Genomic DNA, 26,425 nt, shown 5'->3' with positions numbered 1-26,425 from the left:
TACCACCAGCATTACTACTACTACTACTACTACTACTACTACTACTACTAATACCACCACCACCACTACTACTAATACAAATACTACTACTTCTACTATTATTACTACTACTACCTATTAGTACTAACGATATTACAGATACTACTAATACTACTGTTACTACATCTACTTTACTAATACTTCTATCACTACTACTCGTCTTCTATTGCTGCCATATTTGTGAAATGTAATGCTACAGCTGTGTTCAGTTCCTGAAGAACAGCTTTTTACTTAAACTGCCCTACATGTGTTTGTGAAACCATAACACCATCTCTGTGACGCTTCCTCCCGGTTCTCCCGCTTCTTTACTAGAGTGAAATGTGCAGAGTCGACTAATGTTTCATTTTAGGCCATAACACCTCGCCCTTGAGAGTTGAGCGATGTGCGTTTGGAGGTGATGTGAAGATCTGAGCGATCGACTCACCCACGGCTACGGGGGAACTGCTTATGTGTAGCAGGAGATTTTAATCAATATCCGTACAAGACAAAAAAAAAAATCCATCAGAAAGAGAAGAGTGATGTTGAAACAGACAGAGGTGGGAAAGGTGTAAAAAAAAAAAAAAAGAGAGAGAGAGAGAGAGAGAGAGAGAGAGAGAGTGAGAGAGTGGTGACACAAATGGAAGAAGGAAGAAACAAACACCCTGACAAAGCTGATAAAAAACAACATGGATTCTGGAGATAAAACCACTGCTACAGGCGTTAGCTTCACTTCTCGCCTATAAACCATCCACTTTCATCTCTTTCTACTTAGCATCTAGGCTAGCCGAGTCCAGCGTTTCCACTCCGAGAGTATTACTGAAATCCAGTTACGTCAAGCCTGGCATGAGTGTGTGATTTGGTTACAGGCGAGGAGCACACTCGGCGCGCGGGCACTGGCGGTTCGCCACGCTCTCTCACTTAGCAAGAGACTGCAGGATGGCCTCCGAGTCGCACGTCTAATCGAGCATGGCTGATATGTAACATATGACAGTACTAACCCCATTTATCACACGTACACATGTTGAATTTCAATCGTAGCGCAAGAAGAAAAGAAAGAATACTGGAATCTATTTCTCACCACTGCTCATTATATTATCACAATCGTTTCTTTTCCCTATAAGCACATGCTTAAAGTGTTTTATTCCTCTTATACCACAGCAGTGTGTCAAGGATTCTGATTCATTTTAAAATGATTATTTCAAAAATGACACGTCATACTTTTTATCCATTTATTAATGTGTTTGCTTGTTACTTTCTTTCTTTATTCTTTTTTTTTTTTTTTTCAATTATTTTTAACTTTAATGTTCATAATGCTTGGCATGACTACATATATACATACATATATCCAACATTAGCATGTGATGTAGAGATATAAATCGTCACGAAAACTATGACATCACGTGTTTATAATACAAGGGTAGGGGTTTACGTGACGGTTTTATGCTGCAGGAAGCAAGTCATGATGGAAATATGACTTCTTTTTACAGCAAGTGTGGAGAAATGATTAAAATGTGGGGTTTTATTTTTGTATCGTTTAGAAAGTCTATGTTCTCAGAATGCAGAAACTCGTCGTATACTGTGTAACGACGTTTGCTGCTTTGATTTCCAGAAGAGTTGTTTCGCCAAATCAAACGATATTTGGTGTTTGTAATATTTAATATTAAAACTTCTTCATTTATTATTGCAATTTCTCTTCTTGAAATAAAGCTCATTTGGAAGAGTCATTTTTTTTTTTTTCCTCAAACATTTGAGGGAACTCCTAGAAGTAAATCATCGTGTATCAGTATTCTGTATACACTGATCTGATTCCTGCTTTTTTTTTTTTTTTTTTTTTTGGCCTTTATACTAAAATAAACTTCAGCCTCTATTATTTCTCCTGTTTCACTATCTGTTCGTTTTCAGAAACTAGCTGGAACTGCAGATGAATAGTTGCTCCTCGTGAGCGTGTTTGAGAAATAGAGAACTTAAATGTGCACCCTCTGCATGGTGAGGGTCCGTAGAGCCCGAGCCAAAGTGTGAGAACGTTCCTCAGTAATGAGCTTGATGGAGTGAGCTCGTTAGCTGCTGCCTGGGGAGGACGTGACTGCTTACGGACAACAAAGCTCCTGCCAAGAGCTGGACACTGTCACGTCCCTCCAGCTGTGCGCACTCTGGCCGGGTTCGACGGCAGACTAAGCAGGGGGTTGACCTCCCGATTTTAACATATGGTCAATGTTTTTGTGCTTTTTGTCGTTACTTTTCCTTACTGCACTCTGGAGTTTTAAACAGTAGCTTAACTTTAACAACTCCGTCACCATACTTCGCCTAACCCTACCCTCTATACCACACTACTACTCCACGCCTATTGCTACTGTTTTAACATTTATTTTATTTTGCTATTTTATCTTTATTTTTTCTCTTTTATCATTCATAAATCAATATTAATACGTAACATATAAATACTTATGTAATTACATTTACATAAGTAAAACCTGGCTAGCAAATAGCGTGAAGTAGTGTGTGTGTGTGTGTGTGTGTGTCTGTAACCATTGGTCCTTATAGACGAGCTATTCTACTTCAAAGCCACTTGAAAATAAGTGCACCTCAACACATCGCTATGACAATAGCATTATATACAGCCCACATGGAAGTGCCTCTGATTTTTCCTTTTTCATTCGTTCTCTCTCTGATGGACCCTGTAAAGACAGTCCAGCTGCTCTGTGTATCTGCCTTATAGATCACCGGCTGCATTTGCAGCATCGCTGCAGACTATTAACTAAACATCCACAACAGCCAGAGAGTTGAGCTAAACGATCCGTCATACCCGAACGAACCTCGAGGCGAGATCCTGATCCTGAGCTTCCACTCTGCTTCGCTTTACAGTCCGGTCATGTCCATGAGTGTTTACTGCGACCGGGAATTTGTGAAAGATCATGTGTACAAATATATACGGCTGAAATACCGGATATAAACATCAGGGAGTGACTTTTAGGCTGAAATATACCTAATGGAAAGTTACTGAATCATATGAATGAATATAAATGAATCATATGAGTAAATGACATCTGATTCAGACATTCAAATTACCGAATCATCTGAATGAATATAAATGAATCGTATGAGTAAATGACATCTGATTCAGACATTCGAGTTACCGAATCATATGAATGAATACATATGAATCATATGAGTAAATGACATCTGATTCAGACATTCGAGTTACCGAATCATATGAAAGAATACATATGAATCATATGAGTAAATGACATCTGATTCAGACATTCGAGTTACTGAATCATATGAATGAATACATATGAATCATATGAGTAAATGACATCTGATTCAGACATTCGAGTTACCGAATCATATGAATGAATACAAATGAGTCATATGAGTAAATGACATCTGATTCAGACATTCGAGTTACCGAATCATATGAATGAATACAAATGAATCATATGAGTAAATGACATCTGATTCAGACATTCGAGTTATTGAATCATATGAATGAATAAATATAAATGAATCATATGTAACAAAATCACGTGAAGACGATCATGAATGAACGAATCGTGTAAGATTTATGTAACAAATGTATGATGTAAAAAATTGACATTACTTGAAAATGATTGAAAAATAACATGAAATATGTGTAAAATGTGCTAATTCCACGTGTGAAGTTAAGGCTTTCTGTGCGAGTTTTCAGTAAGGAATGCTGCTAAAAGGACAACGAGTCAAGTTCTGCTGAAAGAATTGATTCTCGTCACCGTTCTGGGCTTTTTAATGCACTGTCCATGGAAATAAAGGAAGAATCAGAGCATGTCGGTGGAAGACAGCAAATTACTCCCACTTCACGCAACTGTGGTTCAATACAAAATGCTCGTTTATAATTAAGAAAAACATGCCACAGTGTTTAGTCAATACACCGAGTGACTCTCCATCGACTCAAAACACTAATTAAACATATTTTTGTCTGGATCGACTTCCCTATTAACTTCACAGATATTTTCAGACCGGCTTCTGCCTCTGCTTTCAGTAAAATGTTCTTTGCCCCCTCTGTTTCTCTTGATTGACGTTGACATCCAGTCGTCTGCTTCCTCAGGTACGATATCGGTGAACACGGTCCGCACGCCCTACCAGGCCCCAGGTGAGAGCGAGATCCTCGACCTGGACGATCACCTGTACCTCGGTGGTCTTCCCGAGAACCGAGCAGGTTTGGTGTGTCCCACCGAGGTATGGACGGCGCTGCTGAATTATGGCTTCGTGGGCTGCGTACGCGACCTCTTCGTCGACGGCCAGAGCAAAGATGTTCGGCGCATGGCTGAGCTCCAGAAGGCAGTGGGGGTGAAGCCGTCCTGCTCCAAGGAAGCACCCAAGCAGTGCCTGAGCAACCCGTGTCAGAACAACGGCATCTGCAGAGAGGGATGGAATCGATATGTATGCGACTGCGCCGCTACCGGGTTTCTGGGACGTTCTTGCGAGAGAGGTGGGTGCTTCATACTCTTTATTCAGCACTTGTAGCCTGCTTTAAGTTGTTCAAGCTTGAGTTTAGTCTCTACTAGTAAGGTACTGTAGGATTCTGACTTGTGTGTACAAGCTACTTGATTCAGCTGGATCTAGATTCTTGCTACTAGTATTGTTGATTCTGTGGTGTTGGTGGAAGTGTCTGCTGGTCTATGCTAATTATTTCTCTCGGGTGGCTAATCAAGAGTAGTTTCAGTCTCCTGTAAGCTGCGAATTGTGGGCAGGGCTTACTGCATACATTCCCCAGAGGAACCAGCGACCTCTGCTACTTTTTAAATTTTCCTTTGTAACGTCGTCACGATTTACCACATTTATGAGTCATTCTTCTATTTGCGTGCGTCAAACAGTAAATAGGAGCTACTTGCAGGTAGGAAATAAATTTGTGAGAAACGTCGGACCACACGCGCTGTAGGATCGGTCCAAAGACCCATCCGGGCCAGCCGTTTGGATTTGTTGCTTTATTGTCACTCGTCGCCGAAATCGAACAAAACGTCATCCTCGGAACGTCCTCAAAAGTTATCGTCTCAAAATGTTCTTTTTAAAAAGACTTCCGGTTATGAAACAGAAATAAGGAAATGTCCTTATATCGATGAATCCGAGCGGATAACAAACAGTTTAATGAAGGACGTACTGTACATTTTTCCAGCGCTTGTAAGATCAGTGAGGATTTTTTTTGTATTGCAATTAGTGCCCTCTGTCTTTCTGAGCTAGAACTGCACGCAAGCTTCGAATAAAGACGTACTTAATAACCAGCGGGTCAGGTTAAATGTTCATTTACGAACGAGTCGACGAAATATATTAGTTACGTAGGGTTTCGGGAAACATTCGTTAATTAAGAGCGAGGTAACGGAGTATTTCGCGTTACAAAGGTTTTTGGTAAATGCACCCCAGAGGTCTAGCTATGGATATGAAATGTTTTAGTTCTAATGCTGATTCGTCACGGTTGACGTGTTTCAAAAGATTTTTTCCTCCCCACATAATGTTATCCAGACTAAAATAGATGGAACGCAAGTGCAAAAATTGGCGTAGAAAAGAATTGCGTCATTTGGAGGAAATAAAAAAGGGAGGGGCATGTTTAGAATGAATACGACATCAAGTGTTCGTTTTCTGTCTTCGGCCAATTCTTTATCTCTGTAACGGGAAATAAAAGTAGCAGGTCCTGTTATTTAATTAGTTTTAATAGGTATTCGGTAGACCTTTAGCCAATATGTTAATTATGTCATTCGATGCACATTTGTCCCGTTTACATTCTGCGTCAACGGTCTGTTAATGATCTGAAAATAGATCCCAGGAGCTTAAAACATATTGGCGACGGAAAGCGCTTCGTCATGAGAGACAAGGCTTTCGGGGAAAAGACACGAGCACGCGTATGGCTTTCTGACAGGAGCCTTCTGTTCTCAGTGCGGAGTTGTGACGCGCCGTTTTCCTGTGACGGGAATCTATTCACTCACCACGCTGAGATCTACACGAAGCGACATATAAAGCCTGCCTCACCTGGAAAATTACAATAGGGAACGATCGTTAAGGCTAGAGTGCACGGAAACGCTCCGCACTCCACACGGACGGAAAACGTCGGTCGGAAAACGTCGAAAGAACGTTGCGACAACATGCTCGATTGACAGATTGTAAAGATTTATGTCGTACCTCATCGAAAAGTACACACACGTGTACACACGGTGTATAGAGGAATACAGAAGACAGGTTGAGGACACTATATCTGTAGGTCACGTATAGTTTGAGTGCCTGATATGAAGTGCTTACAGCGTCGCGTTAAGCTTTATAGCAGCTGGTTTCTAAATGTGAAGAAAAGAAAGAAAGAGGGGGAAAAAAAGACAATTCTGACCTGCTAACCCTGCTGTCATGGTGCTGCTCACGTGTGTGGAGAAATGTGGACCTAATTGGGAGGTTCTTCAAGTGAGCTCTGTGTGTGTGTGTGTCGTCCCTGGGAGTGTAATTAGACGGAGCTCTTCTTTCCCGCGTGGCTGATGTGTGCCTGAGAGGCGATATCTTTCCAACCTGGCCTGTGTGCACGGCGCCAGATGTTGCTGTTTATTGTAATGGCGTCTCCGTGCAGGCGTAGCTGGACTCGGAGAGAAACAGCAGGCTCACGCTGCTGCTGTTGTTTCGTTTGCATTTGTGTTCGGCTTCATCTCCACTGATTTGTTTGTACCGGAGGAGAGAGAGTTTAAATTGCCAAGCCGTTTTGCTTGAGCTCCGGTGCAGATCTCAGCGACGTGATTGATGTTTGTGGGTTTTCTTTTTTTTTTTAATGTCACGCTTGAGTGTCGAACATCTGAACTATCAGATTGAGACTTTGTCATTTAGCATGATGGGCTACGAAGGATGCTAATATGTGAAAGGTTTTTGACCACAATTTTTTTTTTAAATATACATTTATATATATATAAGGTACCTGTCCAGTGTGTGTATAGCTTTCATGTATATACTGTAGTGTAGAGTATATAACTGTTTTTGGACTCGGACTGAAAGAATTCAACAGAAATAAACATATACATTTACATATACATATATATATATATATATATATATATATATATATATATATATATATATATATATATATATTTTAAAAAATCATTTAGTTCATCAGCGACTTTAATCCAAAAGTTAGGTCAGTACTTCTGCAGGGAAAGTTATGCGTATTCAGAGTCGGGTTACGCACCTGCTTAGGTCAATTTTCTGGGCTCTTTATTCAGATTATTTAAATCGCCTGTGTGTAAAATCATGCCTACATGGTTGATGGATTTTTCTTAAGTAGAAGCAGTAGAGAAGTTGTTTTTTTTTTGTTTTTTTTTAACTAACCTCTAAAGCGACTCTTTTAAACAGGAGTTCATGCGGATGGAAGAAGGAGGTGATGTTTTTCTGTACTTTTGTTTACTCCAGAATTCAGCAATAAACAGTAGTGCTGATGTAATCAGATCAGATGTATCAGATTAATCTCTGCATGTTTGGTTTAATTTAATAATATGGATTTCACACTCATTCTTCTAAATAGCACTTGATAAGGCACATTGTCATGATAAGAAGAAGTAGAAGCCTTTATTGATCGCATATACGATTAAAAAAGCGGGGGGGGGGGGGGGCGGCGGCGGCGGCGGCTGTGGATCAGGTGGTAGAGCGGGTTGTCCGCTAATCGTAGGGTTGGCGGTTCGATTCCCGGCCCACGTGGCTCGACGTGACTCCACATACCGAAGTGTCCTTGGGCAAGACACTGAACTCCAAGTTGCTCCCGATGGCAAGTTAGTGCCTTGCATGGCAGCTCTGCTACCATTGGTGTGTGAGTGTGTGTGAATGGGTGAATGAGACACAGTGTAAAGCACTTTGGATAAAAGCGCTATATAAGTGAAGACCAAGACCATAGACAGTACATTAAAATTATTTTATTCACATATCCCAGCTTGTTAGGGTCAGAGTGCAGGGTCAGCCATGATACAGCGCCCCCTGGAGTAGAGAGAGTTAAGGGCCTTGCTCACGGACCCATGGCAGTGCTGGGGCTTGAACCCCGGCCCTTCCAAGCCGTAACCCAGAGCCTTTAACCATTGAGCCACCACTACCCTAGTGATAGTGCCAACGAGGCACAGAACTACATTACCCATCAGCCCCAGCAGGTCACATGTCTCAAGCATGCTCACCTGTGTCTTATTGCACCTTGATTAGCACCACTATATATAGTTTATCTAGTTTTTCAGTGTGTAGTTGTCAAGCTTTTGTCGTAATGGTCTTGTGTCCTCACGTGCACCGCAGTATCGCCCGTAGTCTTTGTGTTGTAACCGTAAGTCATGTTTATGTCATTGTTTTCATGTGTTTTTCTGTTTTGTTAGAACTTTACCTAATAAAATAATCTGCGCTTGGATTCGCCTTCGCCTCCCAAACGTGACGCACGTATAATAACTGTGTACACTACCTAATGTATGTAAGACACTAAATCTTCTTTAAAAAAAAAAAAAACAAAACTCATTAATTAATTAAGTAATAGTCTTATTTATGCGTTTAATATTGGCCTCAAGTGTCATTCCATATTTTCTTGGAAAACATACATTTCAGCTTGGGACATCAAACTGTCAGTGGATCTGGATCTCACTCAAAGGTTTTCTTCTTCTTCTTCTTCTTCTTCTTATTATTATTATTATTAAATATTCCCTCCATGCACTCAATTCAGATCTGAATGAGGCCCTAAAATCCCTTGCTAATGAATTATGTACCCTGTTTTTAAACAAACTTTTGCGTACTACGTATAAATTGAGACCTATTTCTACAATTTTAATAATTCATCTACTGGATATGATACACACATACACACACATACACACATGTGCGTGGACTCCCTCAGAAATGAAAAACCCTCCCATTTTCTAATTTTTCCTGCTCTGTCAGTTGTGCCACATGATTCACAGAAGAGATTTTACGGGCACAGAAGTCTACTGGCACGGTCCAACCTTGAAATATGCTCGAAGATACTTTTTTTTTTTTTTTTTTTTGATGTAAGCTATGCACGCAAGCATGAAAAATTCATTTCAGGGCCCCTGGAGGAAGATTCGAACAGCAGTGGACCACTACAGGAGTACGATATCCCTTGTATATAATAAATCTGACCCTCTTCCATTAAATCTGAAACTGTTGTAGACCATTTTATTTTTTGCAGCGCTTTGCAAGATTTTCCCTCCCCAAAAAAAGAAGGTACTATCCTTTCTCGGTACGGTTAGTCAGCTCCCGTATGGCACGGTCCTGACAGGCCAGGCGTTGTGGAATCCCGATCGGTCTGAGAGACGGATACAAACACGGCGCCGGCGACATTTATAATGTAAATAGCCTCGCCTTATTCCAGGAGTCAGCTCTCCGTCTGCTCGCTTTATCACATCGGGTTTGGTTGCTCCTCTGTAATGTAATACATGTCTGTAAGATTCCTCCAGATGCTCGGTGTGAAAAATGACTGTTGAGATATCCAGGTTTGAGTGCCGGGTCTTTTATAATGGATTTGTCCTGCAGATGTCTGATAAACCTGCCGCTTCTGTAATGAAGGAGCGGGGAAAAAAAGAATGGATGATATTTTGCTCGGGAATGTGAGGTGACCAAACCTAGACGTTTTTTTTTTTTTTTTTTTTTTCCCTTTGGAATTCATCCCAAAACAGTGTTTTTGTCTTTAGAAGAATATAGACCTACAACCTAGAGAACAAATTTAACACTCACCACGCATGGAGGAAAATAAATAAACAAACGTGGTATTACAAGATTATTATCGTTGTCGGTACATCGTGACGCGTTTAGTTCGACGTGTTATAATTTTTATCCATTTATAGTTACACTTAATGCTGTGAAACGTCCGTGAAACAAGTTAGTCTCTGTTCTCGCTTATGTTACAGCAGCTATAAGCAGTCGTTCCCTTGCCAGAACTCTCTTTATTTATTTTCTCTTAAAGTTAATAACCCCCCCCCCCCCCCCCCCAAAAAAAAAAAAAAAAAACGCGTGGGGTCCTGAAAATGCCGGTCCAGCTTCACCTCACCATACCAACGCTTTCACCTATCTATAATCAGTTGAAGTCGACCGTCCACCGTACAAGCTCCTGCGAATTACTATAGAAACGATCATGTGTTCGAATGAGCGCTGCGATGTGCGGCCGCACCGCCCGCCGTCAGAGTTACCGACCAATCAGAATCAAGTATTCAACGGCACCGTGGTATATCTTCATAGAAAGAATTCATATAAACGGTCCATCTTGTAATGGTTGAGCATGGTGAGAAGGAAAGGGACGTGCCAGATGTTCATCACACCTGGAGGTGCGTATTCATGTTATATAAGCTTCATCGTGCACGGCCGACATGTGGGTGTCGCAGGAAAGCGAGGTCTCACTCTTTTTAACACTCGCTCATTTTCCCTCATGCTCGGCGTGTTTTCAGGCCAGCTGTTGTGATGTTGTGTCCTGATTTTCTGCTACACTAAAGACAGCAACGGCAGGCCGAGAAACCGTCAAACAAAGTTATCGGTGCGTGACGTTCCAGCCTGCGGCAAACACTGACCACTACTGACCGTATCAAGGGACCGAGAAAGAGAGAGAGAGAGAGAGAGAGGGGTTAATGATACGGTGTTCCCGATTTTAATAAAGCAGTCTGTTTTGTTTTTTTTCTAGTCTCCATCCCGAACATCCTCCTTCATTCTCTCTTGCCTAATTATCCCCGGAGTTTTACCTTGTAAGGGAGACTGGAGGACTGTGAACTGCGTAGCCAGATGTTAAAGAACTCCAGCTGTATCCTCTCTCCTAATCGCACGAGACATAGCAGAGCTAGAACTCGGCGCGTGACCAAAATCTTTAACATCAACACTATGAACACCGGAGAGGCCAGGTTCTACTCTCCAGGGTTCTTTCGATGTCCTTCTGAGGAAGCATGTCCCTATCAGACTGGGTTCTGATACGGAGAACCCGTTTTTTTTTTGGAAGCTAAGATCCATTAATTCTCCACGGCAGCCTTTCCCCAGAGTGTATGAATGTACAGTACATCGACGGACTGGAATTTCAGTATCCGGAGCTCGATCTTCATATATTTATTAATCAACAGCCCAGAACTGTCCAAACACAGCATTACCATAACAATCTCTTCATCGCTAGTATCAGATTGCATAACTGACGAACCTGGCTACCGTAGCGTAGCGTAATGTAGCGTTTACAGCTGGAAGGCATCCTGTAATCTTGTATATGTATAAAAGCCAGGAATCTTTGTGTTCGTGTGTGTGTGTGTGTGTGTGTGTGTGAATAAGAACTCGAAATCTGCCATTTATGACGGGTTCATCATTTAAAAAGTCACACATTTCCCAGAACAAGAATTCGGGGTTGGGGTATATTTTATTAAGTAGAGTAGCTTGATCTTTTCTTGAAGCTTTCCCAATCGTGGGTTTTGCGTTGTTCTGGGAAAACACAGCGTCTACAGATTAAATTGGATGTTGTATAATGACATATAATTTTTTAAAAATAAAATAATATTTGATATTTGCGTACGGATGTCATTTCTTCGAGAACAGTCAAAATAAATGAATCGCTGTAAAAAATAAATAAACAAATAAATAAATAAATAAATAATGAGTAGCAGGGTCTGTGATTTGAGCTCGGAGAAGATCCTGTACAGCAGCTCCTACTGTCCTACCCCAGACTTCTTATTCTTATTAGCGTTCTCACTAGTGCAGTTATTTCGATCCGTGAGTCATTCATTTGTACGTGAACAAAGCGGAGAAATTCAGGCAGACGGTAATTATTCTCTGAATCAGTCAGCGTGCCCCCACGTGGCCCTTATTAAGTCTACACAAGACGTCGATGCTCTCGATGTCATCGCCTAGCTCGTACGCGGCACCTGAAAATACGAGACACGAAGACGAGTCGAGATCGTTATGTAAAGCGTGGCGCGTGGGGCCGCGTACACGTTCTCATTCCTGCCGTGGCAGCGGTGTTTGAAATTCACTTCCTGGACGACGTCTGATTTAATCCGGGGCGTTCCTGGTTCCTGGGCTAGATAGCTTGTTGCCTTCGATGTAGCACAAGAGTTAGCGCATAAGGGGAACTGGATTCTGAATTATGGATGATGCCTCTGAGCCATACCAAGCTGTTTAGACATAATGTCGCACATACGTTTGTCACGTTCCTGTAGCAGCTTATCTTTGGGAAGTTATCGGAAGCCCGTTACATCACGGGCTGATGCAACCGGGACGGCGTCAGACAGCTCTTTATCCAATTTGCATTTGTCTCATCTTATTGCATATTGCACTTCAACGCTACATGCGGAACGCTTTGTTTTCTTTTCACTCCAGTAGACATATTAGTGTGTTGGGAGGGACCACAAACCAAAAAAAAAAAAAACACGTCAGAACTAAGTACTAATAAAGTCATGCACAAACTTCCAGGTAATAATTGCACCGTGACATGCGAACAGAGAAGAGCAAATTAAAAACAGCTTTCAGCTGCCATCGCTCTTGGTTTAATAACAGTTTTGTTAGCCACGTTCATTTTCACATTATTGACTTCCACGTAATTAAAGATGGGTGAGACGATGGGATTGAATTTGTCTCAAGTGCTTGTCGTGTATTAGATAATACTAGCTCTATCTAGAGCACGCTGTTTTCTGTATTCAGGGATTATGTGTCTGGTTGAGTGAATGACTGGAACACTATAGGATAAGTATTCGAGTACTCTCTGAGTACTCTCGTTTAGTGAACTCCTTTAGAACAATCATCTAAAGGACCTGATTAGAAAAGATTTCTTTGAATACTTTGATAAACAAAAAGCTGTCCAGCTGAAAGAGCTGAATTGCATGAACGAACCAGATCCGCTTTATATAAGACGATCTGCTAATCGGTGTCCTTCGTCCACAGACGCAACCATCCTAAGCTACGATGGCAGTAAGTTCATGAAGATCCAGCTCCCGGTGGCTATGCACACCGAGGCCGAGGACGTCACGCTCCGGTTCCGGTCGCAAAGGGCTTACGGGATCCTGATGGCCACCACGTCTCGAGACTCTGCCGACACGCTACGACTAGAGCTGGAGACCGGAAGAGTCCGCCTGACTATTAACCTAGGTATCGCCGCCTACGCTGTCCACACGTTCAACTTCTCTATAAAGTCTACAACTCCAGCCAAATCATCTAATGACCAAACACATTACCAAACACATTGGACATTTGTCTCAAAATCTAGTGAGCTGCCCAGAAGCAGATGGGCATGTGGGTAGCATTTAACTAGAAAAGGACCTCATAAAGGCCAAATACGCCTCTCCGAATTTTTTTTTTTTCCACTGCGTAGATCCAATCTCTAAATCAGACCTGAGTAACCAACATAGACAATCAATCTTTTCCTCCCTGTACTCACAGCCAATCCTCTAATGCAATGAATAATAATTATTATTATGCTAATCAACGTTTTGTAATGCAGCCTAAAAAAAAATAAAAAAATCGTAATCTTTGATCCCGTGTGGAGGAACGTGGAGGAATGTGAATGCCAGATTCTTCCTCCACTTGCTGAGCAAAGGATTAGGAGTCCAGTTGGGGGAATTATAGCAGCAGTGCCTGCTGGGATTGCAGCGTCGATCATGTGTTGGTCAAATGTCAGGCGAATCTGCATTGTTAATTAATTATCCGCATGTCCCAAAAGCTAATTATTCAACTACAGCGTTGCTTATAGACATGCAGATAATTTTGCACGCCCAAGCTCAGAACCCTCACCTTAATCGCTGCCCACGGCGTTCAGATCTGTTTTCATTTTTCATTTGGAAATTAATTGGACAGAATGTACGAATATTAGTCCTACTACATCAGTGGCTTCGGAGCTTAGAGTTTTATTCATGAAAAATGTACGTAGCAAACTAGGGACCTGATTATAGTAAAAATCGTGGGTGTTAAAAATGTACAAACTTCTTAACACCCACAAAACAATGCACGAAAAGACATCATTCGGGGTGTTTTTAACAATACGAGTAGATTCATGTAGCTGAAAGTTACTTTGAGGAAAAAAAAACAACTTTGTGATCGTATGCAAGTTAATGTGACCGAAGGGCAAGTATTAAAATGGTCTATAAACCTGTCCGTGCAATTTCTGACCTACACCCATTATTTCGCTAGGTTGTCTGAGTTTATTTCACCAGGTGCCTCTAATGAGATAATGAGAAATGTTCTCGAAAATATAGTTCTCGCTTATTATTAACGCAGTAACCTAATGCAGATTTTATTTTAGATAATCCCCTTATGTTTGCACGTCTAATCCGAACACTTAAAAAGGCTGTGAGAGCGTGTTTAGAACTTATTCCTTATAAACAGACATTTATAATTATGCCTAACTGAGGACAGTTCTCATATAGGAAGATATCCACAACAATCAGAAGGGGGCGCTCCACTAATATCCAACCTTCTTCTAGATAAAAAAAAAATAAATAATAAAAAAAATCATCTACTGCGCCAATAGATAGATGTACCGAACAGATGGCTCAAATTACACATGCAAATGGCGTCTCGATGACGTCGCATGCAGCACATCATCTGCATGCCGTTTGACATTTTTGGATCGCCGTTAATGCACGCCGTTTTAATATTCCGCTTTAGACAGGATGAGATGTACAGCGTATGTCCAGGTGCTGATGGGAATCCGTTAGCTTTTAGCGGCTAAACCTGAAATTCTGCTTGAAGAGAATTTTAACTCATGTAAACGAACCGTCAGAAAGGACGGGGCGCCAAGAAATACGTGGATCTGAAAAAGTGGATCTTCGAAATGAGCAAACGACATCCGTCCGACCCCCCCCAACCATAGCTACCGTAACTAGAGTAAAATTTTTATTACAATATTGTGATATATTTACACTTTATATCCGGATATACCGTATAAACATGCTCAACAACACTGTGATTCTGGGCAACTCTCCAGATTTTGAGACTTTTACACCCGTATACAATATTCTCTTTCACTCACACACACACACACACACACACACACACACACACGTACAAGCACTCAATTCTTTTTTTTCTATTTCATTGCTATGTAGAATATAGAAGAGATGGTTTCAAGAGCTTCAATGGCCAAAAAGTCTGCAACTCTTCACTCACGGCCATAAAAGCACGTCAGCGCTGTTCTAGCTCTACAGCTCGAGAGAGAATGCTCTGTGAATCTTCTCCATCCCAAAATATCCATCCATCCATCCCTAAACCCCTGTCCTTCAACCGCACCTCCTTCATCTTCAAAACATATCAACAGAGGGGCTTTCTCATCCCATCCCATCCTTCGCGATTTCCACGTTTGCATACCCGAGTTCTCTACATTTTACAGACAGGAAGGTCAGACCGTTCGCTCCTGAGAGCCCAATTAACACATGGCCTCTCTGTCTATGTATAGTAAGGGTGAGACTGAGAACCTGAAATTTTTTTTAGTCTGTTGTTTAATTTATTTTGGGCTATAAAGAAAAAAAAAAAAAAAAAAAAAAAGAGATTTACCTTTAAAATGGAGCGTTGCAAAGGAAATTATACAGTATATTTTGTTGTTTTTTTTTATGGTTAACACGTTACATTAAGGTTCTCTTAGGTAACATTTTGTTGCTGCGTTCGTTAACACGAATAAAACTTTAATCAAATGACAATTTTTTTTGTTTTTCAATTTATCGCTATAAATAAGTCGGCACAAATTAGCAAAAAATATCATGTTCCCATAGACGTGTGGTTATAGGAACGTTATGAACCGGTGTGATTATTTTGAACAAGTAAAAATGTGTGATCATTGATGTGGTGAGGGTTTTTAAGGTGTTTAAGGGGACGCTTGCTTAACATTTTATGGAAGGAGTCTCCGATACCAGTCGGAATCTTCCGGACAGAGGAGTTTAAACAAAAATGTTAAACAAAAAAAAAAAAAGAGGGGCCGAACTGACTTGTTTTGTGGACGTTAAACGAAATGAAATTGAGCTATAAATAAATGAATGAATAAATAAATAAGTATCCGATGTGTTGGAGAGTTGTTGTGGTATAAAAGAAATAAAACACGTTTTAAGACATTCCGTTCCAGGAAAGTAATCGACTTCAGGCCGGTAACATTGACTCCCCTTCATCACACCATCATTATCACATCTTTACTGATTATTTTCCTAGAACAGCACACCCCTAAGTCTTTTATTCCTCACTCGATCCATTCAATAACGTCAGTAGAGAGGACCTTAATGTAACGCGTTACCGGTTTTTGGCAGAATTCCTAACCGGGGAAACGAAATGGATGCGTTTTACCTTGAGAGCGCCAGGCCTCATTGCTTTCCTGTTGTCAAGGAAGAGTTTTGCCCATGAAGCACTCTGGAGTTTCATGGAGCCATGTCGTTGCAATGCATTCTTTGATCGATTTAATGTTTTCCATCTAAAAGTCTATTATTTTTATCACTCCAGCTGTCATTCAGACGGGTTCTGTATTGAAATGCTTCACGAAAAGCCCGTGTACATCCCTGAAAACAGAGCATTCCCAGAGAGAAAGAGAGAGAGAGAGAGAGAGAGAGCTGACGATGGATTTTTGGCCGTTTGTGACCACTTTTCTGCTGAGGTTGACGACACGCGGAGGTTGATGCCACAGTGAGGAGTGAAATGGATTTAACTTGATTCTGAGCAGCACAATCCTCAACAACACAACCTTGTTTAACGCATGTTGTCTATTTCCGCTTGATCAGTTAAACCCAGTAGGATACTGTAAATGTGGGCGTGGCTAAAACTCCTTTCTGCTGGATACTGATAAATGAGCAAACTGTGCAAAAATGATGAATTATTATATGAATTATTATTAAGTTCTTAAGGAGAAGCACTAGTTTTTCAATTAAAAAAAAAAAAACTCAAAATTTGTAAGCGTATAGATTGTTTTAGGCACGTGTGCGTCGATACTTTTACAACCAGTTCTATCACGTACTGTACCATGAAGTCAATATTATAGACGGTTAATGAATTGTTGATGATGGAAACCCCTGTGGAGTGCATGAGCGTTCAGTGAGTTTTGTGACATCACAAATTGGGCTCATACATAGCCCCGCCCCCAAAACAGTTTTATAGAAGTACTAAAATGTCCTTAAAAGCTTCATTAAAATATATACAAATAAACAAACCGGGGGGAAAAAACCCCGAAAGGAAGTCTTGAATCTTGTCGTGTCATGCCACATTTGTTACCAGATCAACGCAAGTTGTTAAGCGACATGTCCGTCTAACTCGGATCTGAAACGGATTCTTGAAGCGTTATTTAAGCTTCCAAACGCGAGCGTAATTGAAGTGTCGTCTACATCATTATCCCTTGACAACACTAACACCTGGCTAACACTTCCCTGACTGTGTTATGATGTTAATTCCCTTAACAGTGCATTGGAAATTGACTGACAAATCTGTCTAATCTGGAGTAATGTGTTCAAACACATCCCAAATGAGGCTTCATTTAAATTAGCATCAAGATTAATACGATTCTTCAATGCAGAATAAAAGTTTCTTCCTGTTCGCCTTCTGATGACTAAATGAAAAATAGTTTGTGTTTAAAGGGTTAAAAGGATTGGTAGTTTATGTCGAAAGAAAAAGAATTTTAATGCCTTGAAGCGAAAAAAAAAAAAAAATGGCCTGGGAACATCTCTACCTTTTGTTCAAAATGTCTGGCACTATGAATAGTCATGATATGCTAATTAGAAACACCCTTACACATATCACTAATCATTTAAATATCAGAAATGATAGGTTCACAGAGTTTTACGACATCACAACAGAGCTAATACATAGTTCCACCCCCTGCCCCCCCCAAAGCGGTTTTATATAGAAGTATTACTGTATATCTCCGATATGATTGGTTCACATAGTTTTGTGACATCACATACCGAGCTCATACATAGCCCCGCCGAAAATAATCAGTTATATATAGATGTACGACAGCTCGGACGTGATCGGTTCGTGACATCTCAAAAATGTTCATTCATAGCCCGGCCTCCGAATCTGTCTTATGTTGAAGTACTGTGTCTCGCATACGATTGCTCCTACATAACCACGCCCACAATTCAGCGTTACAGTATATAGAAGGTCTCAGCCACGTTAAGTTCGGCCTGTCTTGTGACATCACAAACTGAGCTCATACCTAGCCCCGCCCCAAAGCAGTTTTTTAAAAAAAGAAGTACTATGTCTCAGATGTGACCGCTTCATGGACTTTTGTGGCATCACGAAATGAGCCCAAAATCTGTTTTATATAGAAGTACCTTGCTAATTTTTTTTTTTTAATGTGAATTTAGTGTTACAAATTTGACTCACCAATCTACATAATAGAAACCATCCAAGAGTTGTGACATTTTTGGGAAACAATCTACTAAATAACACGGGGCTAAGGCATATACACTGTATAAGGTTCTATCCAAGCATTAAACAGTACGTTGAAGTTTAAGGTTCCTAAAACGTTTGTTGAGGATTTGTGCTGTTTGAAATCTAAATTTATCCCACAAGGCGTCATTCCTGATGCTCCGTCCTCCGCTGTGAGAGAGCAGCACGTCATGCATCCATTTCTACACGCTGATCGTAACAACGCAGCCGCGCTCTCACAGGCTTTGGGAGGAATGAATGGTCCGGGAATGATTCCTTATCTTGGGTCATTAAGGACAAAAATGGAATAAATAGATATAAACCGATTGTAGTAACCTTTAAAGTGGCTTAACCAAACCAGGGTCATGACTCAATGCTCTCGGAAAGCACGTTTCCAATTTCAGAACCAGTGTTATCATGTACCGAGGACAAGGAATCAATAGTATATAAAAAAAAAAAAGATAATGAACTATTCATGAAAGAAATCCCTGTGAAGTGTATGAAGACCATTACAGGACGTGTATTTGTAGTATTTTTTTAGCAATCTGCATATAAATAAGCTATTTATTCATAATGCTAGTTCATACATGACCAAAATTATTATGGCTTTTTCACCTCAGTGTTCAATTCTTAAATTAGGATTGTGTTTTTTTTTTTTCCTTACACTAAAAAGCTGCACTGTATTCGTTAAAACTGAAATAAATACTTGTATTTACAGTGCTAATTCCTACCTAGCATGCTAGCTGTGCAGCCACTACGATGCTAGGAAAGTGAGTTAGCTTACGGGCTAAACGCTGATAGAATAAAGTAAGAAATTCGAATGCTAAATCTAGCTAGCTAGCAGTTAAATCTCAATGACTAGCATGCTAGTATGAAGCTCAAAAAATGGTGTAAAACTTTAAATCTCTGGTAAATCATGGTACACATGGTTCTGGTATTGGAAAAATGCCATGCCATAATGTTTAATGAGATAAAATGAGGAACTAGAAAATGAATTTTTGGCTAATTCCTTATTTTATCTAGTTACAGTATGTAAGTTCAGATCTCAAGGGCAGCCAATACTTTATCTCGGAACTCTGCTGTACAGATGAATTATCCCTGCCCACATTATTCGTAACATTATTAATCTAGAGTATATAAAGGTGAGTAAGATGGCATGGAGGGGAGCATTGGGAACGGACCCGGTGCCCGCGTGGTCGTCCCCAGAGTGGTGGGTTATGTACTTTTTGGATGTGTGCAGCTGTAACCTTGAAGGCTGAATTTACATCTCATGTGTTCTCCCCCATCCAGACTGTTTCAGGATTAACTGTACCTCCAGTAAGTGACCGTTCCTGTTTCTTCTCTATACTCTTTAACACGTTATACAATACAGTTTGAACGATGACCTGAACTGAGAACTGTGTGTCTGAAAAACATGTTCTGTATGAATGCGAGCTTTATGTTCGACTCTTTTGATCGACCCACGCTTAATACGAACCATCACTGTGTTAGTTGGAGTTATCACCTTTTACAGAGTGCAAAGGGGAAATGAATACGACGAAATGAATACGACGTTAAAAACGTTTCGAGTTCAAAAGTCAGATTCAGTGTGTTGGGTTTCATAGCTGTGACAAAAACAATGAAGCTGTGTACGTACGGTGTCAACTGTGAGAAAATCAGCGCGAAGGTTTGTTTCTTCCTTGTTGAATGTGATATGTAATACACACAGTATGCTCAAATAACTTGTAGGCAACCCTGTCTTGAGGGATTTGGGGGTCATTGGGGTGCAACGTTTGCACTCAACTCTAGATCACTAGATTACACTGATATATATTCTGAAATAAGATATTAATTGCCATATTTTATCTGATATGACTGAACATGACTGAGACTAAAAGTCAAAGAGGAGCGCCTATGTCGTCCCACTTTTCCGAATCTCTAATTAAGCAGGATTGTGGTTGTTCCAAATGGCAACAAGTTGTAACATGGCGAGTAGTACCAGGACACAAAAAACCCCTCGATGATGGTGCGAGCCCCTCATCATAATCCATACACATGTAGGCAACATTACAGACGGATAATCAGTATTCAGAAACAATAATAAACAATAATTGGAGGGGAAAAAAGGAATTATTTAACAAACAGAGAAACCGTACACTACACTTGGCAAGACTCCGCGAAGAGGAATCAAAACAACACTGAAGAAATAATCAAACTAATCATGGTGTAACAGAGAACAGGTGAGAACACAATGAGGTAATCAACAGGGGTGGGGGCGGGACTTAAGTCAAAACAAGGGCTCGTGTCAAAACATAATCAAAAGCGGATTGAAAACACAGAACACTCGCATGCAGCTCTCACAACGATGGGAATCCTGATTTGCACCGAGAAGGACAATTGAATCCCTCAAGACACACCATGATTTAGTGATTATCTGGCTAAGCTAATTTGAATAATGAATTTGAAAATCTAATAAAAAATAATAATAATAATTTGAAACTAATAGAAGTACCTTAATATTCTATTCTATTAAATGTTGAATTGTAGCAATAAATATCATATTTATCTTCTAGAACGAGTCCAACCCATGATTTGACTGTAAAAAAAATAATGTTTATGGACGTAATAAATCAGCCGTTGGATCAAATCGCTTGTGTTAATAGGAAACGCCAACACAGTTGTCCACGTCTTCGGCGCAGATATTCAAATTTAGTGTTGATTTCGTTTTTAATGATGTCTGATGCAGTAAAACTGAGAGCAGGCCTGTGGGTCCCCCAGGCAGATGGGTTTGGGCCTCATTAGCGCCCCGTACTCATTAGTAATGGTAGGTAGGGATAGGAATGAGAGGAGCCAAGTGACGAGGATTAACATGGCTGCCGCTGAGTCGTCACAGCCTTCTGTTCCTAATGACCGGATTTCAGATTGACTCCGAACAGTCCGAAGCCTGGCGTGTGTCTTAAACGGGGCTATTTTGTTCGTGCATGAGTTCCCTTTTTGTCATTTAAGAAAAATAATAATAATTTTTTCAGTTCACGCCATTTTGTCTTTCCTTATCCTGTCAGGCTGCTTGTAAATTGATGAGGCTTGTTGAAGCAGAATGGAAGTATGGAGTGCAATTTTATTATTCTCATTAACCTGCTTCTCCAAGCACAGAGAGAGAGAGAGGTGGAAAGAGAGACGGTGTGGAGGCAGTGAACAGAACAACAACACACAGGCGAAATGACTGAAGGTGGAAAGAAAAAGCAAGGGAGCGAATTGTAGGAGTAAAAAGTTAGCCTGCCCATTCATTATTCAATTCGCTAATGAATAAATGATTTCTCAGGGATCGCAAATGAATCACGGTGTTTTTTATTATACCCAGTGACTCAACAGCTACGGCCCACTGAATCCCCCACCCCATTTTTTCTCTCCTCTTCCTCTGTGTTTTATTTTATTGCCTTGTACAACAACGCTCTCCAGGCTTTCTAGAAGTGAATAATGTTTCTTTTTCTTACATGACCCATTTTCTTTTTACAGCCTTCACTAATCAATGTTGGTGTTGCACCCTAGAAACAGATTCTTTGCTGACCTTCAGCTTACAAGCGCTAACATTAGCACGAGTCGAAATAAACAAGCGTCGTTACACAGCGACTTGCTTGTGATCTCCAGCCAGCTGTAGCGTGTTGCCACACCCAGACGAAGGCTTAGGTGGTACCAAACATTAATTCTGTTCGTTTGTTTCTTCATGAGGGAAAAAAGAAAGCACTAAACTGTACCATTGCTGCTTGTTGGGATTTTATCCTTCAAGGGTACATGCTTGGTACCTTTTTGATATGTAGCTTTCAAAAGAACATTCATTCATCTTGAGTAGGGGCTTCATCTTGGTCAGGATCATAGTTTGATACAGAGCCTACACCAAGAACACTGGGTGAGAGGGCAATGCACTCTGGATGGGTCACCAGTCTATCTCCGGGGTCTCATGCGCCTTCAGTCAAACTTAGAGACCAGTCCAGCTACTGACATTTTTTGGGATGTGGGAGGAAACCCACATGGACATGGGGAGAACATGCGACACTCAGCATAGTCAATAACCTGACCTCAGGATCGAACCCTGGAGACCCTGGAGCTGTGAGGTAACAATGCCATGATGTCCCATTACTTTTATCTTCAAAACAGTGGTCCATAAGGTAATTTTAAAGGTACACCGCTTTCACCTGCCCAGTAAAAAGACTTGCATATGAAAGGTGCAAGAAATTCCTTTGAGGATCAAGGACATCCCCGTAAAAGGTATGTTCTTGAAGGTATGAGACAACCCCGTGCAAGACATTCCCACACAAGACATCCCTTGAGGATATCAGACATCCCCTTGAAGGTAAATACATCCACACATCCACCTGAGGGTACAATACATCACCTTGAAGGTACAAGACACCACCTTAAAGGTACCAGACATTCCCTTGAGGTTACCATACATCTCCTTGAAGGTATCATACATCCCATGAGGGTACCATTCACCCACCTTGGGGGTACCATACATCCACTTCAGGGTACAAGACATCCTCTTAAAGGTTCCATCCCAGTGACGAGCAGTGGTACAGATTACTGCCTTATTTTCTGAGTGCAAGGTGCGGAGTTATTAAGCAGCTTAAGTGTATTTCATCCCACCCTGCAATCTGTGACATTTCATTATGCCAGAAAAAACCGAGAAACTTCACCAGCTCACATCAGCATGCAGTGAAACCAGTCAATCAAAATGTAAGACGAGGAAACCTTGGCATGGTTTGCAGTCTTGTACTGACTGGTTCAAGATCAAATTCGAATACAGAGAAATCTCTGTTGCAATATCTTGATATTTTTTTCACCACAAATGCAAGAAACTAGATCGAATTTCAACAAATTGAAAGCCTAAAGTTTCCTTGCACCAAGAAATAACTAATAAAATAGCTCGAAAATAGTGAGTCCATTTGTGCTTTAACTCTGGAAAAAGACAACAATTAGTTGAACACTGAACTAATCACTGGAAATACACTTTATATCAAAATAATCACCTGATCACACAGAGCGCGCTGGTCCCCCAGAAAATGCTGAAAATATTGAGTATAAGTTGACAGAGAAATACCTTTTGGCTAAATGATAGATTATCTACTGTTTGACCAGCAGGGCTAGCTGGGTCACCTAACCATCCAAACCTTGCCCCTCTATCTGGAACCAGTGCGGAGCTACCTAAACCTTGGCGCTAAATAGCCGGCCAATGGAAAAAGGGCAGTTTTTATTCTGTACAATAGTTAAAACGTCTATTGATTGCACTTTTAATAAATATTGGTCTTTTCTCCACAAAGCGGTTTCTACTCCAGTGACTAATTTCTGCCATTTCCTTATCCAGATGTCACAGCTTTATCGCTTAAGAGAGGTAATAACACAACCCACAAACAGTTGAGACCAGAGGGCACATTTACGCTCTAATTAGCATGTGTTGCTAATCAGGGCAAGTCCAAACTGACAGGATGGTGCAGGTAATGTTACACTCAGACCCAAGAACACATCACTGCCAATTAGTACCCTGAGTTCCCCTGGAGCATCCCTGTCCTGCTTTAGGGAAACGGTTTAAACACCACTCGGCCTCAATGCTGCTTAGAAGTGAATAAAAATACACCAGGATGGCCATCATTTTGGTTTCCTTTTGCTGGCATATGTTTTCTGCCTTCCAGGGAACCAGGTGCTTCATGGATTGCTTGCTTTTAGCACTCGCCTCTGGAGACGGTCATCGGTGCGGTCTTATTTCCTTATACACTTCATATTTTAGATTAATTCTTAGATTGAACAATTAAGGATTTGGCAAGGAAGGATTATTCTACTGTCTACATAAATTTTAAGGATCCAAGTTCTAGCACGTGCCATATATATATATATATATATATATATATATATATATATATATATATAATATATGAGTAAGAAGAAAATTGATTAAATGTTGACAGGTAATTCATCTCTCTTTTATAAAGTTTTTTTTTTTTTCTCTTTGATGGAGTAGCAGTCAGGCTTCACAGCTATCTCTTCGCTTCAGGCCAGAGCAGGCTTCATCTTTAGATGAAGGCTATGCTGTGTTTTTCTGATTAAAGCAGTCCTGTATGCTTCGCCTTCGACATTTCAATTCCCGTTTATTTTCCAGAACCCGAATCAGTCATCAGGCTTTACCCCGAAATTCCGCTCGACGAGTCCGTAGCCGTCGTTTGATGGATAAATTTTGCAACATGGCGCCCTTTTGAAATTCGCAGCAGAGGTCATATCTACCAAATGACCGTGGATGTGAAAGAAAATGTTTAATATTGATCCGTACGAACGCTGGAGCCGAAGGCCAAAAAAAAGGTGCCGAACGTACCGTTTTTTTTGTTTTTTTTCTCCTGACTTCCATGAATCATTGAGATATTCCAGATGAATAATGCACACTGGTATTTGTAATTCAATTAATGAAATGTATTTTAACGAGACACAGAACTAACCCAGCCAGAGCCATCTTATACCTCGCAGTTACTGATATGAAAGCCATCTATATTTCAGCGAATACACCATCGGCATGGCGTTCAGGGCCCACGGACCAACCTAAACATCTCTAACGATTACGTTTACCTTTTCATTTTGGTTTAGATAGGCGTAAACTGATAAAGACATCCATTATTCACTCAAACACCACTATAATTTACACAATGTTTAGTGGATCTCATTAAATTATAGCTCAGGTAGAGTGTATTTTGTATTATTTACACAGCGAGAGACAGCGTAAACGCTCAGGGTTCCTGAAACATTTTTAGTCATGTATGTCTTCTTTCTGTAAACTATCCGGTTTTCCAAAAGCCACGGATCCCAGCTCCGGTTCCTGACGGGCTGCATTACGTCTTCCCGCGTAATCATTTGTTCTGGATCTCTTTGACCTCTCCTCCGCCTCCACTATGTATTGCTTACACGACAAAATCAGCCCCGTTCCATCACCGAGCTCTGCCGGGGATTTGCATATACATTGCATCCGTGCCACGGAAGGCGCTGGAACGATGGCGGGGGGCTGGGGGGAAGGGTAAAGGAGGTAAATAGGCATTAACATGTTGACTGGAGTAAGCCCGACGAGGCCGTGAAGCCTCCGACGGGATTTCAAGCGTCGCGTTGATGCATGTTTTGTGTACTCGAGGACGCTGCTGGGACTTTGGGAGACCTAAAGGTGCGTTGTTCCAGGAGATTTTTGCTGACCTTGGTTCTCCCTCTGAGCTCTGCGCTTCTTTGCTACATTTCACAGGGAGATAGTGCTGGGTTAGCGGAGTCCGCTTTACACCAACAGCCATCGATACCGAGTTTCATTCGGCCTGTGTGCTGTTCAGGTTATTAAAGGCGTTCTTCACCACAACATACCTGTTCTTTTAGCCTTAATGACATCATGCTGAGCGTGTTAGCGTTAGCGGTTCGCTGGCCAGGATCACAACCGCCATCGCCGTCAACACCGCCATGGCTAAATTTTCTTCAATTTATAAAAGAACGACTAAATTCTGATTCAGTCCTGCCTTTATAATGCGTAATAAATGTGTTCTATAACTTCTGACGCCCAAGATCATCCTAGTGACCTGACATTATGAAGTCATGTACTTGCTTTATTAATTAGTGTTTCTAAACAGCAGTAGGCCTATCTATCTATCTATCTATCTATCTATCTATCTATCTATCTATCTATCTATCTATCTATCTATTTATTTACTTACTCACTTATTTATATAGTGCTTTGGTTTTTGACAAAATACAGTCAATAATTATGCATATTTCAGGAGGTGGTTAAAAAAAGGCCCCAAAAGTAGAAAAAAATATATAAAATTAATTAAATTGTATTAATTTAATAAAAATAAATTAAATTAAATAATTTATTATTTTATTGATAAAATAATGAATAGTTAATAACGATAATTTATGTGAAGCAACTTAATGTATTATTATTAACCTTTTAAAATGTACCGAAATGTGCAACAAAATGAACAACAAACAAACAAACAAACAAACAAATAACTTAAAGAAAGGAATGAATGAATTAATGACCGTGTTTTAAATGCTGGAAATGTTAGTTAGAATGCTAAGCCTGAATTTA

The 26,425-nt window shown here is 40.6% G+C and overlaps 1 protein-coding gene across 14 annotated transcripts in view; it reads left to right on the top strand.

Moving 5' to 3' along the window:
• LOC128604120 (neurexin-1a-like) overlaps positions 1 to 26,425 on the top strand; it is a 287,112-nt gene that overhangs the window by 97,800 nt on the left and 162,887 nt on the right. For 11 of the 14 annotated variants that reach the window (XM_053618953.1, XM_053618960.1, XM_053618959.1 and 8 more), the window contains 3 exons: positions 4,100 to 4,483; positions 12,895 to 13,098; positions 19,636 to 19,662. In XM_053618953.1, coding sequence (XP_053474928.1) covers positions 4,100 to 4,483; positions 12,895 to 13,098; positions 19,636 to 19,662 — 615 coding nt within the window. The remainder of the gene's footprint in view (positions 1 to 4,099; positions 4,484 to 12,894; positions 13,099 to 19,635; positions 19,663 to 26,425) is intronic. The other 3 variants (XM_053618966.1, XM_053618965.1, XM_053618964.1) reach the window with 1 other exon arrangement.

The sequence above is a fragment of the Ictalurus furcatus genome, chromosome 29 (assembly GCF_023375685.1).
Source record: "Ictalurus furcatus strain D&B chromosome 29, Billie_1.0, whole genome shotgun sequence".
In the NCBI taxonomy this organism is placed as follows: domain Eukaryota; kingdom Metazoa; phylum Chordata; class Actinopteri; order Siluriformes; family Ictaluridae; genus Ictalurus; species Ictalurus furcatus.
This window is presented reverse-complemented; position numbering and strand designations above follow the sequence as displayed.